The 16845-nt window shown below is 41.1% G+C and overlaps 1 protein-coding gene across 1 annotated transcript in view; it reads left to right on the top strand.

Annotated features, from left to right (window-relative positions):
- si:ch73-366l1.5 (FILIA-N KH-like domain-containing protein) overlaps positions 1 to 16845 on the top strand; it is a 40704-nt gene that overhangs the window by 11939 nt on the left and 11920 nt on the right. Inside the window, exon 3 of the mRNA XM_039740411.1 lies at positions 10003 to 10135. Within this exon, the coding sequence (XP_039596345.1) occupies positions 10003 to 10135 (133 nt within the window). The remainder of the gene's footprint in view (positions 1 to 10002; positions 10136 to 16845) is intronic.

The raw sequence follows: 16845 nt of genomic DNA, 5'->3' as shown, positions 1-16845 counted from the left end.
ACAATTGCTCATGTCAAAACGAGTAATCACATATCCTGTAATCACGTATTTCTGTTACATATAATTTTTGTAAAACCTACAAATGCAAAAAAAATCACAACGGAGAAAACCCCAAATGTGAAAAATACAAGTACAAAATGTAGAATATGGTAAATCTTTGGCTCATCACATTTTTCTTTTACCAGGAGGTGTATGAACGTAATCCACAATTGTAATTCCTGCCTGTAAATGGAAATGCTCGAACTATCTCACAAGTTGAAAATGGCATTAAAGTATAACAGATATGAAGTATTGGGGGAAAATTAACTTACTAAATACTAACAAGTAGAAGCAAAGTTTAGCAAACAATAGAATGCCCTCGATGGTATCCTTCAATAAGGGCGCGTAAATAAAGGCGAGCTTCAAAAGGGCGACCTCAATTGGGCAAACGCAACAAAATTATTACAGAAAATTTATTAGATTAGCCATTTGAACTAAATGATCTACGAACACCTTTATTCGCCGCGCCCAATTGAGGTCGCCTTTTTGTGAGCGCCCTTATTGAATGCTTCCACCGTCGATATGGATGTTATTTATTCAATACATTAAAAAAAATTTAAAATGCTCACAATAGTCTTTTTACGAATAATTGTATGGGAATACCTCGCATTCTAATGTCGGAAAGTGCAGCTGGAATTGAAAACAAAAGTAAGAGCTCCATACAAACTAGATATGCGTCGGTATTCTGTACTCTCCAATCGGAAAACGGTGAAGTGCAGAACTATCTCGTTCTCCTGATAGCCCCGCCTCTTCTGATAACACTAAGAATGCTGCAATGATTAATAGTAATCGTAATTCTGAAGCTAGTGTAGCACAGGAAACACGGGCACAAGAAAATAAAACGAAACTATCAATAGGACATGACGGTAAAACCAGACTTTAAAAGCATTGGTGAAGACGGACAAGATATAAATGCCTCATAAATGGAATGGCTTTAAAAGTTGCGTCGTTCACTATCCTCTATGACCCGGGTGCCCAACTCCAGTCCTGGAGGGCTGCAGTGGCTGCTGGTTTTCATTCTAACCCTTTTCTTAATTAGTGACCTGTTTTTGCTGCTAATTAACTTCTTTTGAATTCATTTTATCTGACCTGCTTTTGAAGACTCAGACACCTCAATTGTTTTTTATTTTTCTTAATTAGCAGCCAAACCAATAATGAGCTACAAAATGAGCCAAAACAGGACCAGCAAACAGTGACAATCATACAATATCTGAAAACAAAAAGACGAAGGTCTCTAGAATGCTGGTCTGCTCCTTGAAAAGAGAAAATCCACAATTTCAGAAATGTCTGCTATTGCACAATGAGAGCAGCAACTAATGAACGGGTTTCATGAACGACAAGACTCGGTGCCTCATTAAGCAACTGGTTGGAGTGAAATTGGTTGGAGTTGGAGCCCCTGACTTGGTGGTTGTTCTGTTGGCTCACTCACTTCACATTTCACTTCTGTTTGGGTGCCATTTAAGGAAAGAAATGAAGCAATTCAGAGGAACAATGAAACAATTCAGGGAAAGATTTCTTAAAAACCAAGTCAATTAAAATGAATTCAAAAGAAGTTAATTAGCAGCAAAAACCGATCACCAATTAAGAAAAGGGTTAGAATGAAAACCTGCAGCCACTGGGGCCCTCCAAGACTGGAGCTGGGCACCTCTGGTCTATGAGCTGATTGATAATACTCCAGGCTTGCTAAAATGTTCTCTTTTCAGCTTCTTGATTGACAAAAGCTGCTGTCGTGTGCCGAGCAGAGGCTGACATTGTGCTCTCTACGTGCTGGCGCGCACACAATAATCACGAGTCGCGATTGTTATTAGGTGATTACTACTGTATTTGGATTTCATTAAGTTTTGCATGAGTCAGTTTATTTCAGGAACTTATAAAATTTTAAATAGACGATTTAATAAGATTTTGCTGTTGCTGCAGGCTGCACGTTTATTAAACTGACAGGTCAAATATGGAGTAGCCTTCATAAATAACAATGTACAATAAAGACTCAAACATGTGGGGTGGACCTTCCAATGTACTTGTGAGTTTTCCTTCAGGTGCCATAAGATCCTTGAGTATTCCATAAACATGCAGGTTACATTGATTGGATACTCTTAAGATGGGCCTGTAAAAATCGAGTGAGTGTACTCGGCAATGGACACCCGAGTTTCCCAGAGCTGATTCTTTCTTTGCAGCTGGATGGATTAGAGTGAGAACAAGGAGACCGTAACATTCATTCCTACCGTCCAAACTCTACTTGATGTGTTTTTTTTTTATTTATTAATTTTATTACAATCAATACATAGCAATCAAGTTTTTACAAAAAAAAGAATTATGTTAAAAACAGATTGATCCCCACCCCTGTACTTGATGTTTTTCTGAAGGAATTAGGTGGATAAGGTTAGTGAGCATTATTGGCCTTAATGGTTTGTGCTTGTCAGATGTTTTCTAAAGTGGCATGGCACGTTCTGTCACTAGAGGGCACTCTGCCCTAGCTGTATTTGCTGGTTTTAGCCACTTAAGCTTCCAAACGGATGGCCAAGTGTGCTGCACTGACACTTTCAAATTTTGCAGTACTTAAACTGGGGAAAAAAATAAATAAATAAAAAGTGCCAGTGCACTCTAATCATATTAAATTGTGAATTTCTGCTGTGAATGAAAGTTACTTGCATCAAGGGCATAGGCAGCATGAATGGGCAGACTAACCATAAAAAGAATCACAGCTGAACATGTGATGCATGTTCGCATCACATACAGTAGATTCTCGCTTATCCGACATAAACAGGCCGGCCAAACGTCGGAGAAGCAAAAATGTTGGATAATGGCAGGTGTTAAGAAAAAGCCTATTAAACGTCAAACTATGTTATAATTTTACACATTATGAACCTAATAATCAGGTTTTACAACAAAATAAATGAACTGAAAAAATTAACTTACAGTTACAGAATTGTCTGGAGTTAAATACAGTATGTACTGTGCTTAAAAAGTTCAGTCCTGTGGTGATTTAAAGACATTTTTGATCGTAGTCTGCTTTCCTGACGAGTGTCGTTTCTTCGCTGTCAAGTCTCTGCAGCATCATTTTGTCGATTCCTGTAGCTTCTTCTTGTTGCTCAATGTATTTAATTGCAGTTTCTAGAGCCTTAACTCCGCCACTCATATAGTCAACATCCGTACGAGCGTATACTGTTTACTACAGCATTGTGACTGCGCGTGTGTGTTTGTGCTGTGACGTGCGAGTCCCCGTCTTGCACCCGAAAACTCGAAGCCGAGTCTCAGTACTTTTAGCAACTCCAGCTTTATTCAGCTTGAAACAGCAACAGCGCGGTTATTTATTGTAGCGGGATCTGCCATTCTCCTATACACAGACACAGCAGTCAGGCAGGGCTGGGGAGAAAGTAACACTGAGCCCTGCGCATTTATAATGTTCCTTGTATCACCCATCGATGGCAGGTGCTTATAGCATGTCCCCGATCTTTTCAGATTGGTCTTTATGGCGAACTGCTACCACGCTCGGAAAATGCGATTGCTTTGGGACGCTCCTCTGTGTGTTGTGCAGTTGGGTGGAATCCCACAAGAGTTTAGAAACTCACTCACACCAGCCATGATTCTTTTCAAAGGTAAAGTGCAGGTTAATTTGCTTTCTTTATATTTACTTTATATTCTGTATGAATAGTTTTGGGTTGTGGAACGAATCATCTGAGTTTCCATTATTTCTTATTGGGAAATTCACATTGATATACTGTACGAGTGCTGTGGACTGTGAGCACATTTCCAGAACAAATTATGCTTGCAAACCGAAGTTCCACTGTAATTAGGTGCGGCAGAGTCGGGAGCAACAAAAAATAGACTACGCTCACGCTCGCAACTTGCAGTTCTTGTTGCCGATTGATACATGATTTTTTCTTTTTTTTTTTTTGCGGTGGGACGTCGGATAATACGGAATGTTGGATAAGCGAGACTCTACTGTATAGTAAATTGTAATATAAAGTTACAATATAGAGTCATTCTCACTTGCATTAAATGTTTAAAACTTGGAAATTATGGAAAAAGTACTCTGTTAATGATATTTCAACAAGGGAAAAAAAAGTTCCTTTTTTCACTTGTATATTTATAGTAATTGTGGCAGAATAAGTACTTTGTTAGAAAATATAGACCCGGTGTAACATCTGGGCGTGTTCAGGAATTGGGTTTGCTGCTTTGAAAGTTGGAGTGTTTTTAATTTATTTATTTATTTTTTTTGTTTACCTCCATCATGATCAGGGCTGAATTTTGGGGTCTTGCTGTTTTTTTTTTTTTTTCTGTATTAGAGGCCATTTTGTGTAACCATCGTTGAGGTTGCGTCCAGCATTTCTAGAGGTGTGGTGTCCAGGGTTGTGACCTCAAGTTCATCAGCATGACAAGATGAAAGGTCTGCGTTTTGCACCAAGCTGTATCCCACCTGTGAATAAATCCTTTAAATTGGGGGGGGCACTCCTTTTTTTGCTAATTGATCTTCGTGTCTTGCCTGATTTTTTTTTTTTTTTTAAGTGCAGTTCTTGCCTTTTCTCAGTGTTTTAATTGCTTCATTTACATTTTTTTTTAACCTTTTCCACACATCTCAAAAAAATTAGTTATCTGTTCCTGCCGAGCCAGAACAACCTCATCAAAGAGGCATTTATTAAATATTTTGTCATGAAATGTGGGCGACATGTGATAAAGATTTGCTCAGACCACTGTTTGTGATGACCGCTGGTGTGGCTGTCAGACGTGTGATAGAAGATGATGCTATATACAAAATACACCAGCCGACCTCTCGAGCTAAATCTGCTTTAAAGTCCTCTCCAATTATCTTTAGAAAACTAGCCATGTGCGCCCAACTACGTTACGCGTGTTAGTTTTATGTGAAGGGCTTCCTGTTTAAACGCGGCTGCCAGTCGTGAACTGGGCCTTTCGTCGCACAGCATTATGATTTTTTATAAAGGAAACAAAATTACAAAAGAAAACCCTTGGATATTGATTCGATAGGAACGGCCTACTTGGAATCACTGTCCGAATCATAATTATGTGGTGGTGTAGGAGCATTTCTGCTTCTGTCCGTTCAAAGTCCGTTTTCACGACGCTATCATTTCCTCTCTCGATGTCTTCTCAACCTTTCTCTAATCTCGCAGGTTGCTTTGTGGCAATCCAAAGAGTAAGGCAATATACACGGAGCAATGGTTATAAAAGGAGGACACATAGGTATCCAGGCTCTTTAAAGCATAAATAGGGATCACTTCACTGACATGTGAGCAAGCCACGGTACAACTGTGAGACACGCAGCACTCGCCGGCTACAACGTAACAATAATAATTTCCAGAACGTGCTGTTACGTTGTCATTCATTTTAGCCACTGTCTGTCTTTCATTCATATGTTACGTAGGCACGTACCTTTTATCTTCGCCAATCTCATTCTCTAACCAGGCCTCAGGAGCTAACCAGCGTAACACTGTCCACCACCCCTTTCGTTATTCCCGCACATTGTTGACATCCGTGAGTAACAACGACGTACTAAACTGGAAGGTGGTCTACGCGTGCATGGAATTCGCGGACAAAGAAAGATCAAGATCTAAATGAAGATCTCTTTAGTTAATTTAAAGCACAACAATTTGTTTAGTTTGAATGTCTGTGTTTTGACGTGTGACTGGCATACTGCAGTCTTTAGTAGTATAAGCCTGGAGGAGATTCTTAATGCAATGCCTATGTGTTAGCTGTCTCTCTACTGCCATCTAGTGCTTCTTCTAATTCATTCGTGGACAAACAAAGATCAAGATCCAAATGAAGATTATATATAGAGATAGTTCAGCTGCGAATTTCACTGGGTTTCGACTTTCTCGATTTTCAGGCAGACCTTCAATTCTAACATTATTCCTTATGCTTCCATCTTCCAAAGCAGCAAGATTGTCTCCGAGTTTTTTGCATTCGCAGTTGACAGTTGTTGCTTTTTCTTCAGCACTGGCTGGTAGATTTTCAGCTGTTTCAATCCGAGTCGTGAATGTCTCCTTCACATCCTAAAGTTGATCAGCAAGTGTGCTCAGTTTAAACAAGGTTTTCTGAATGTGCTCTTCAAATTTACCCAGCTCCTGTCGCAGCTTCTCATTTGCCTTTTCCATGGCGTTCTCATTTTCCTTCTCGCTTTTCTTTATCTTTCTTTATCTCTTGCATGAGCTCAGCGATCATCACCTTCAGTTCAGACAGATCAATTCTGCTTTCGTGCACCGTAGGTGAGGCGGCAGGCTCTATTGTAGCCGGTGTTCCCGGCTCGCGTGGAGTAGTTGAAAAATTGCGGACTGCGAGGCCTTTTCCACTTTCAGGTGATTTTCTCCAATCGGCGAGCTATCGTGACCTGCGTCACTCACGCTCGTACATTCGCTCTCCATTTTGCTGTCAGCCAGAGACGATGTAGCGGACCGTGGTCCCGAGGAGTCTGGGCTTTCGCCCATCTGATCCAGGTCCGTCTCTAAAAGGCCGTACCTTGAACTTGGGCTTGCCGATCTGAGCTTGGATGTAGCTTTAGTTTTCGTTTCTTTCTGAACCCCTTTCTTGTTGGCCATGTTTATATATGCGTGCATATACTGTAGTAGTGCCCCTCAGGTTGGATAAATACAGGATATCTCAGGATAATAAGCAGATAATATGAGAAATGACACCGCTGCTAGCGGAGCTCCGCTTGAGACGTCCATCTCGCGCAACGGACGAGACCAACTCTAAACACTAAATCTGAAACTGTAAATTAATCTGTAATCTTATTTTGAAGATGGCCAACAAGCAAAAGGGAGTTGCTCAGGCGAAGTTTTTTGATTTTAATTATTGCATTTGGCGATTAATAACCTATATTCTTATATAATACACTACCGTTTGTCTGTCCAGGATTTTAAATCACCTGTAGCTCGCAAACTGTTTGAACTATTGACCTGAAATTTGGCACACATATACTACGTGACAACTACTATCTGCTTTCGGGGTGGTGATTGACCTCCAAGGTTATTCCTCTTTTTATATTTATTTTACTTTATTGTAGAATCCGCTCTCGGCAGCGGCTGTGTGGCACATGCGTACTGGCGCCGTTCTCATCCCTACCACCTTCGCTGTCACTTCCCCGACCTCTTCATATCTTAAATAAGTCTTCAATATGCCTCAAGAATGAAGTGCCATCTTAAGTGAAAAAATTAAGGAAAACGTACTAAGTACACAAACACTGATGTAATCCGTTTTAATGCGAAAAGATGCCAACGAAAGAAGAGAAGAAGCAGGCCGCTAGGGTGGAGGAAAAAAAAGAGCTGCTCAGGAATCGGCAGACGAATGGTAAACATACAGAGAAAGAGGATGAAAACTAGGAATGCTGAGGTCAAGTGGATTCACCGCACGTTCCCGTGCAGTGCGCCGTTACTGGTTTACATACATTTACAGTACTTGGGTGTTGTACCGTGTTAGCCGTTGTGAATGTAGTGAGACGTCAAGCAAAATGACCTCTTTTATTAGCTAACTGAAAGATTGCAATATGCAGGCTTTCGAGGCAACTCCCCTGTCTTCAGGCAAGTTGTAATCCACTCAACGCTGAACTTAATATCTGTGTGGTAGGGGCTCAATTTAATATCTCCTAGAATGGCACGGGTGGCAACCCTGAGGTTAATCAGTGGTTATTAACCCCTTATGTCAATTGTCCCCTTCTTTACCCTGAGGTGTGTACATCTTGGCCTGAGTTGCTTTGAAAGTCTGCATATTATAATCTTTTTAGTTAGCCAATAAAAGTTGTCATTTTGCTTGACTTCTCACTACATAAATTTACATCAGCTTTGCAAGAAAAAAAAAAAGTGAGATTTTAGTAATGAAGTGAATCTGACCAGGAGAGCTCACAACATACGCGTCCTTAGGTGAAGGGACACAAATTGGCCTACCTGTAAATGGACGGCCATGCTTATGAAATTTGCAAGCTCTGTTGAGTTGTTTTATGAGGCTATCTTATGTATGTCTGCTGTTTTTTGGTAGTAATTTTAAAAGTCCATGCTCCATTGCCTTCTGGGTAACGACCTTTGCATGTCTCTAACTACATTTGTCTCTTCCGGTCCTTTTCAAAAATCTTCCTTTCTTGGTGTGCCAATACACTTGCACATTTCCACTAGCTTCTCCTTCATTTCTTTGCATCCACATTGTCGTGATTAGGTGTTTTAAGTTTTTATCTTTTTTCTTTTTTTTTGGCTGATAAAAATCATTAAGGCTTCATTTTGGGGATTTTAAAGGTCAAGAAACCTTGTGGTCACATTTGATTTTTGTGCCTGTTGTTTTGAACGTTAATAAGTGTCTCTCCCATGACACCCATTCTGTTTTTCATATAGGACCACCATTTTGAGAATTTTTATTGATTTGCTATTATGCCGTTTCTAAAAGCCAGAAGTCTGCATGACCATCGTCAAGAGCGTCCATGAGAACCCTAAATACAAAGAGGAATATTTAATTTATGTTAGGTGGAATGTCCAGAGGGGACTGGGCGGTCTCGTGGCCTTGGGACCCCTGCAGATTTTATTTTTTTCTCCAGCCGTCTGGTGTTTTGTTTTTTCTGTCCTCCCTGGCCATCGGACCTTACTCTTTTACTATGTTAACTAATGTTGTCTTATTTTAATTTCTTATTTTGTCTTTTTATTTTTCTTCATTATGTAAAGCACTTTGAGCTACTTTTTTGTATGAAAATGTGCTATATAAATACATGTTTTATTTATTTAAATATCCTGATTCCACCTCGACTTAAAAACTGCTGCCACCTTGTGCAGTCAGCACTCATACAGACCATGATGAGGCCTTTTGCTGTTCTCCCTACCTGGTTTCCTCTTCCTCTCTCACTGGCTGTTGTCAAGTAATGAGGACAGCGATTTAGATGTGTCCTCTCGCACTACAGTAATCCCTCCTCGATCGCGGGGGTTGCATTCCAGAACCCCCCCCCGCGATAGATGAAAATCCGTGAAGTAAAAACCATATGTTTGTATAGTTATTTTTATATATTTTAAGCCCTTATAAACTCTCCCACACTGATAACATTATTAGAGCCCTCTAGACATGAAATAACACCCTTTAGTCAAAAGTTTAAACTGTCCTCCATGACAAGACAGAGATGACAGTTCTTTCTCACATTTAAAAGAATGCAAACAGATCTTCTCTTCAAAGGAGCGCCGTCAGGAGCAGAGAATATCAGAGAGAGAGAAAAGCAAACAATCAAAAAATCAATACGCGCTGTTGGGCTTTTAAGTATGCACACTGTGATAAAGCAGCCGCAAACAAGAGAGCAATGTGAAGGTAGTCTTCCAGCATTTTTTAGAGGAGCGTCCGTATCCTCTAGGCAAACAGCCCCTCTGCTCACACCCCCTCCGTCAGGCGCAGAGAATGTCAGATAGCGTGAGAGAGACCGAGAAAAGCAAACAATCAAGCACCGCTCGGGAAGCATAGCATATATATCATTGAGGAGTTTTATTTAATATGTAATACGAGCTCTGATTGGGTAGCTTCTAAGCCATCCGCCAATAGCGTCCCTTGTATGAAATCAACTGGGCAAACAAACTGAGGAAGCATGTACCATAAATGAAAAGACCCATTGTCCACAGAAACTCACGAAGCAGTGAAAAATCTGTGATATATATTTAGATATGCTTACATTTAAAATCCGCGATAGAGTGAAGCCGCGAAAGTTGAAGCGCGATATAGCGAGGGATCACTGTATAGTTAAAAAACCAAAAAAAAAAAAAAAAGTTGACCCAATGATTACGTCGGAATGAATTTTAAATGTCCATATTGGTGCTTGTGCTCTCATCAACGGTCATTGTGATGCTGCTAAAAAAGTTGAGTGTGACGGGACTATTGGGGTTAAAGTCGTGTTGTGTGCCTGAAAATTGCTGCTGCTACTCATTTGCTTTTGAGATGTTTCAGGTGACTGGCGCAGGTTGGCTCACACACTTCTGTTTGTGTGTCTCCAAATGACAGCCGAAAGAGAGACGGAGAAAGAAGTGAATGAGGGTGAAGAAGGGGAGGACCACCTGAAATACAGGCCAGGCAAACTTAGGGGAAGCCGATTAGAAATGATGATGACCAAGGAAGAGCGAGAAGAAGAGCAAAGGTACCTCGCATGTCTCTTGATCACATATTCCATTTTTGTGTTTTGTGGAGTGACGAGCATCTTTTTTTGCTCATATGCAAATGTAATTTCCATTTGACTGCTTGCAATTTATATGTAAGTGAATCTCAAGTGGCGAAAATTGCAATTAATTTCTTCAATTCCAACAACTGGCCAGTATCTTTGACTTGATTAAAATGTCTGATTGAAGAGTGTGGATGTGGGTTTATTGAAATGAGTGTCACTCCAATAAGAGAATAGGATGGTGAAAAAGTATCAAGGTTCATGTTATTGAAACACTTACACAGTCACATGAAGGTAAAGAGTCTACTCCATTGTCATGAGGATGATGATTTGCGAAGTGCTGATCCAGGGTTGTAGGATTAAATCTTTCTCCTGGTAATGGTCTGTGTGGACTGTGGACTCTGCATGTCTTCCTTGTGTCTGCATGGGTTTTCCTCTCACACTCCCAAAGATGTGTCTTAACTGAGCTGGTCATTTTATACCTGAGTTGATACTGAGATGGACAGGCACCGCATTCAAATCTTTTTTTCAAGCGCTATAAGGTGTGACGCAGAACTGGGTTAAACGCTTCTAAGAATGTTGTGTCCAAAACGATACATTGGAGATGAGAACAATTGTGTTTATAATATTTCTTGAGCATCTCTACATAGCTCAATTTCCCCTTTTGGAAGAAATAAAATCTAGCTATCCATCATCGGTCAATTATGTTGCACTTTTTTCTGGCATTGTTCACATATACAGATGACCCCAGAAATTCACGGGGATTACATTCCTCGAGCACCCACGAATTGTGAAAAACCGTTAATTTTGGATGTGGTCAAAAAATGCCTATTTTTTATGGTTTAAACCTTAAATATGCCCCCAAAACACTTTCATGTCATTTGAAACTCTGCTTAATACAAGTCAAGTTGGGGTACATGCACTGGTACAGTGCATTGCCGCACCCATTACACGATGAAACAAATCAGGATCCTGGTTTGGCACCAATGGCAGACACACGGGGTCCAGTCCCACGCTCCGGAAATTACCCTCTATCTGCCGCAGCCAGGTGTTACATGGGCGACCCCAATGACGATCTCACGAGCCAGATCACCCTCTGGGAAACGTGCCACCTGGCTGTAATGCCGTAACTGCCGCTCCCTCACAATGCAGGTAATGTGCCCCATTCGGGACTCCATGAGCAGCACAAAGTCAAACCAACGGTACCCAAGGATTTTCCGGAGAGACACAGTAGTGAAGGAGTCCAGTCTTCATTTCATAGCGTCCATGTCTCACAATCGTATAGCAAGACAGGAAGCACCAGGACTCTAAAGACTTGGACCTCCGTCCTTTTGTAGATATCAGGAGTGCCACACACCCCTTTCCAGCGACCTCATGACCCCCATCTACAATCCGTCTACTGAATTCATAGGAAGAGTCATCAGAGACATGAATGTCACTGCCGAGGTAAGTAAACCTCTCGATGAGGTCAACACTCTCTCCACATACAGACACACTGCTGATGGTTTTGATTTTGCCCAAGAGGTCTTTAAAGGTCTGGTTTTTGTCCAGGACACTTACAAGTCCAAACACTTGGACTCCTCACTCAGTTTCTCGAGTGCTCTGATCAGAGCCTTCATTGACTCTGTGAAGATCACAGCATCGTCAGCAAAGTCAAGATCCGTGAACCTTTCTTCACCAACAGATGCCCCACAGACGCAGGACCCCACGACCCTGCCCAACACCCAGCCCATACAAGCATTGAATAGAGTAGGAGCCAAACACACCCCTGATGAACCAGCACTCTTCAGCTTAATATTTTACCCTAAAAAAAAAAAAAGTAAAGGTAAACCCGTCTACTGTTGAGTACTGTACTGCTGTGTCTCCCGCAGTGCTAGAATGTAAATTACTGATGTTACCGCTATATGTACTGTAATTCATGCAAGCACATTTTCTTTGGTATAAGTAGGGTAACTATGTAATTTAATAAAATACAGTAATATGTACGGATACTCGCCAATAATGAATGATATTGAATGAAGATGATGATGAATTAGATGTGCAGTACGATGAAAGTATTCAAAGAAAATAATGACTGCACAGCAAAGGAGAAGATTTACAGCTCTTCGGGTGGCGTCTCTTCTGGCGCCTGGCTTCATTGCCAGAAGCCTTAGAAGGTGCAGGGCGTTTGGGTGGCATCTTAGGGCTTTAAGAAGAACAAAACAAAAAACGCGAGAACATTCAGCGAAACACTTGAGAGAGCTACACATGGTAAACTGTTATGATGCGGGAATGCTGGGCTGCATCTGCCAGAGATGCGTCACAGGGCAGCAGCCAATCGGCAGCAAGGAGAAATGAATAGCGCTCTCGGATTTGCTACTTTCACCATCCCAAGCCGCGTTTTCCTCTACGGTTGCTTTGCGTTCTCTCTACAGTACGGTATTGCTGCGAAAAAAGCCGTAAAAAAATTGCAGAGGATATTTGTGGTTTCCGCTAACAATTAGTTAGACACTAAGGAAAAATCCGCGAATGACTGAGGCTGTGAACTCTGAACTGCGACTTCGCGGGGGTCTACTGTATACCAATCCAGTAAATTCTTAGGAATTATAGGTCTTGTTCTGGGAAATGGTCTGTTTGATTTCCTTGGGATTTTTGACTTGACCAATACATTCCTGGGATAGCCTGCCTGCATGTGTAGAAGGAGCTGTGCCAGCCTTGGCCTGCAAAATAAAAATTGCTGGGTCAAGTTTGTCCTTTAAATCCTCTCCGTACCAAACTCCTTTATCAGACAATTCCTATTAATGTATGAAAGAAGTCAAGTGAAGGAGAGCACCGCAGCATGAAGATGAAATCCGCATTCACTCCATTGGATTCCTTCAATGCAGAATTTTATAGTTATCAGAGTAAGTCGCCCTCCAGGGATAATTTACCAATCCAGTGACCGATCAGATGAACAAATAAAGTAATTTTATAAAGCGCCTGTTATAATTGGCACCTTCAACTAGAGCCAGTAGAGTGTGGCCTTGTCCTTTTTAATTCCATATGGGTACACATTTTCAGAATTTTCTTTTTCTATTTAGCTGTCGCCATTCTTTACATTTGGATTTAGCACAGAAGCTTGGTGGGGCCATTAAATTTACACACACAAATAAATCGGGAGGACCAATTGCATGAAATGAAGAGCTTTGTAGTGCAGAACACCATCTATGACTCCATTGCAGATGGCTTCTGGGAACTTTTTGACTTGAAACTCCTTCATCGGAAGCACTTCAGGCAGGCAGTCAGTCTGTCTTTACCCTAACTTTCTGGGACATGAGTTCATCTACACTTCCATTCTTCAAACTGCTTGTCTTGGTCAGGGTCTTAGGTTTTTGTTTTTTTTTGTTGGTGGGTGCAATCTAATATATTTGACCACATGCTTCCCGGATTCAGCTTGACACGCAACGTACAAGTAAAGTTTGTTCAGCTGTTCACCATAATGGTAATTAGTGCTTACATGTGTATACAACTGGGCGTATAGCAATGTTTAAATAAAATTATAGGTAACTAGGCAATTAGGGAGTAAATTGAAGTTGTTACGGTCATGAATGCCCTGAGGAGGCACTGAACAAAGCTTGCTTGTTCTGCGTGCCTCTTCCCAGCATTTCCACAGTTCCATATTTGAGCGTTTCACTCAGAATTGCAAATAGACACATCACTTCACTATCTATAAGACAAACAGGTGGGGTGCGGGAGTTGTCTAAGAGTTCACAACCCATGTGAAAATGTCAATAGTCTTAATCTATAAAAGAAAATTGGGTACATATTGCAGTTGCACTCTGGTGTCTCTCCAGCCTGCAGTAAGAAAGTGAAAGATCTTCACAGATAGCAAAAGCAAACCAGAAGTGAGTACTGCAGGGTCTCGGCCCTAGAGTCCTGGGTGCAAATGGCAGCCTTGGCAGTGTGTCTGTGAATATTTCCATGTTCTGCTTGTTTTTGGATTCGGTGGTCTTTTAACAAGGGCCAGAGATATGCTTGTTAATTTAACCGTTTAGTGCTACTGATGAATGTGCCCTGTGAGAGACTAGCAACCCATCGGTAGGTTAATTTGTGCCGTGCACTGGTGCTCGAAGGATAGCCTCTGTAGTAGAATTAGTAACAACATAACAATGGTTTAATGTAATGCAGCATAGCTTAACATTACAGGTGCATCTCAATATATTAGAATATCCATCCATCCATTTTTCTAACCCGCTGAATCTGAATACTGGGTCACGGGGGGTCTGCTGGAGCCAATCCCAGCCAACACAGGGCACAAGGCAGGAACCAATCCTGGGCAGGGCGCCAACCCACCGCATATTAGAATATCATCAAAGTTAATTTATTTCAGTAATTCAGTTCAAAAAGTGAAACTCGTATATTAGATTCACTACACAGTGATATACAGTATTTCAAGCATTTATTTCTTTTCATTTTGCTGATTATGGCTTATAGCTAATGAAATCTCAAAATTCAGTATTTCAGAAAATTAGGATGAAAAAGTTCCATATTGTAGACTCATGGTGCCCCACTCCACTTGGCTAATTAACCCAAAGCGCCTGCAAAGGTGTCCTGAGCCTTTAAATGGTCTCTCCGTCTGGTTCAGTATCATGGGGAAGACTGCTGACTTGACAGTTGTCCAGAAGACCATCATTGTCCACACAATGTCATTACTAAAGAAGCTGGCTGTTCACAGAGTGCTGTGTCCAAGCAAATTAATGGAAAGTTGAGTGGAATTTGGGGAAGATTCACAAGGAATGGACTGCGGCTGGAATCGGTGCTTTAAGAGCCACCACACACAGACGTATCCGGGACATGGGCTACAACTGTCACAGCATACCTTGTGTCAAGGCACTTCTGAACTTCAGAGACAACATCAGAAGCATCTTACTTGGGCTAAGGAGAAAACGGACTGGACTGTTGCTCGATGGTCCAAAGTCCTGTTTTCAGATTAAAGTGAATTTGCATTTCATCAAGGTCCCAGAGTCTGGAGGAATAATGGAGAGGCACATCATCCAAGTTGGTTGAGGGTCCAGTGTGAAGTTTCCATATTCGGTGATGATTTGGGGAGCCTTGTCATCTGCTGGTGTTGGTCCGCTGTGTTTTATCAAGTCCAAAGTCGATGCAGCTGTCTACCAGTAAATTTTAGGGCACTTCATGCTTCCCTCTGCTGACAAGCTTTACGGAGATGCTGATTTCATTCTCCAGCAGGAATTGACACCAATACCTGGTTTAATGACCATGGTATCACTGTGTGTGTTTGGCAGGCAAACTTGCCTGACCTAAACCCCATAGAGAATGTATGAAGAAGAAGATGAGACACCAGACCCAACAATGCAGAAAGCAGGAGGCTGTGATCAAAGCATCCTGGTCTTCCATAACACCTCAGCAGTGCCACAGGCTGATCGCCTCCATGCCACGCGGCATTGATGCAGTAATTCATGCAAAAGGAGCGCAGACCAAGTATTGAGTGCGTACATGGACATATACTTTTCTTGAGTATATTGGGAGAAGGATGTTAAAGAGAGAGCTGTCAGGTAAGAGGAAAAGGTGAAGGCCTTAGAGGAGGGTTATGGATGTGGTGAGCGAAGACCTGCAGGTGATGGGTATAACGGAATAAGATGCAGAGGACCGAAAGATGAGGAAGATGATGTTCCACTCTGGCAATCCTTAACTGGAGCAGCCGAAAGAAGACTGATATTTGAGTTTTCATTACCTGTAGACCATAGTCAGCAAAATGAAAAGAAATAAACCCTTCAAATATATCACTCTGTGTATAATGAATCTATATAATATGAGTTTCGCTTTTTGAATTGCATTACTGAAATTAACTTTTCGATGATATTCTAATTTTTGAGATGCACCTGTATGTGGCAAAACTAAATGGCATAGCATAAAGTAGAATAACATTACATAGCGTAACACAGGGGTCAGCAACCTTTCCGCGGTGTCGTGCCGAATCCATGTTACAATGTTATTCCGCATGCTGACATAATTCTACTAATTTTGTCATATATGGTATCAAAATTGGTCCGGTTATAGTGGGCATACTGTTTTGAAGCCCATTTTAACCGCATCTTATATTATTGGTCATTCCATAGTTTGAAATACATAGGGTCATAAAGAAAAGAATGTTTTGTAAAATTTAAATTTTTCAACAGATTTATTAAAAATTGTATTACAAATGATAAATTACAAGTTTTTGCAATAAAAAATACATAGTTTAAATAAAAAAAATTATCAAGAATTTGATTACTGTAATCATTCTTTATTATTAATCACAGCCATTAATCAATGAATCCAAAGCAATAGTATAACTGCAGTCGGTGGCTTTAATTTTGGTTCCAATTATTTGACTAAAATAAGTAGTTTTGCTTCTTAAAGCCTTTTTTTATAGCTTCACTTTTCTCATCAGAGCTTTTAAACGTGGACTGATGTTTAGAGTGATAATGTGTGTGTACACTTGACGTGCGACACTTTCACAGCATAACACAAAGCACCATCCTTTTGTTGTCAGTCCGTCATTATCCAACCTGCTGTGTACTAACTACAGGGTCACAGGGGTCTACTGGAGCCAATCCCAGCCAGCACAGGGCGCAAGGCAGAAATAAACACCAGGCAGGGCACACACTAGGGACAATTTCAGATCGCCAGTGCACCTAACCTGCATGTCTTTGGACTGTGGGAGGAAA

The sequence above is a fragment of the Polypterus senegalus genome, chromosome 17, assembly GCF_016835505.1.
Source record: "Polypterus senegalus isolate Bchr_013 chromosome 17, ASM1683550v1, whole genome shotgun sequence".
Taxonomy (NCBI): domain Eukaryota; kingdom Metazoa; phylum Chordata; class Cladistia; order Polypteriformes; family Polypteridae; genus Polypterus; species Polypterus senegalus.
This window is presented reverse-complemented; position numbering and strand designations above follow the sequence as displayed.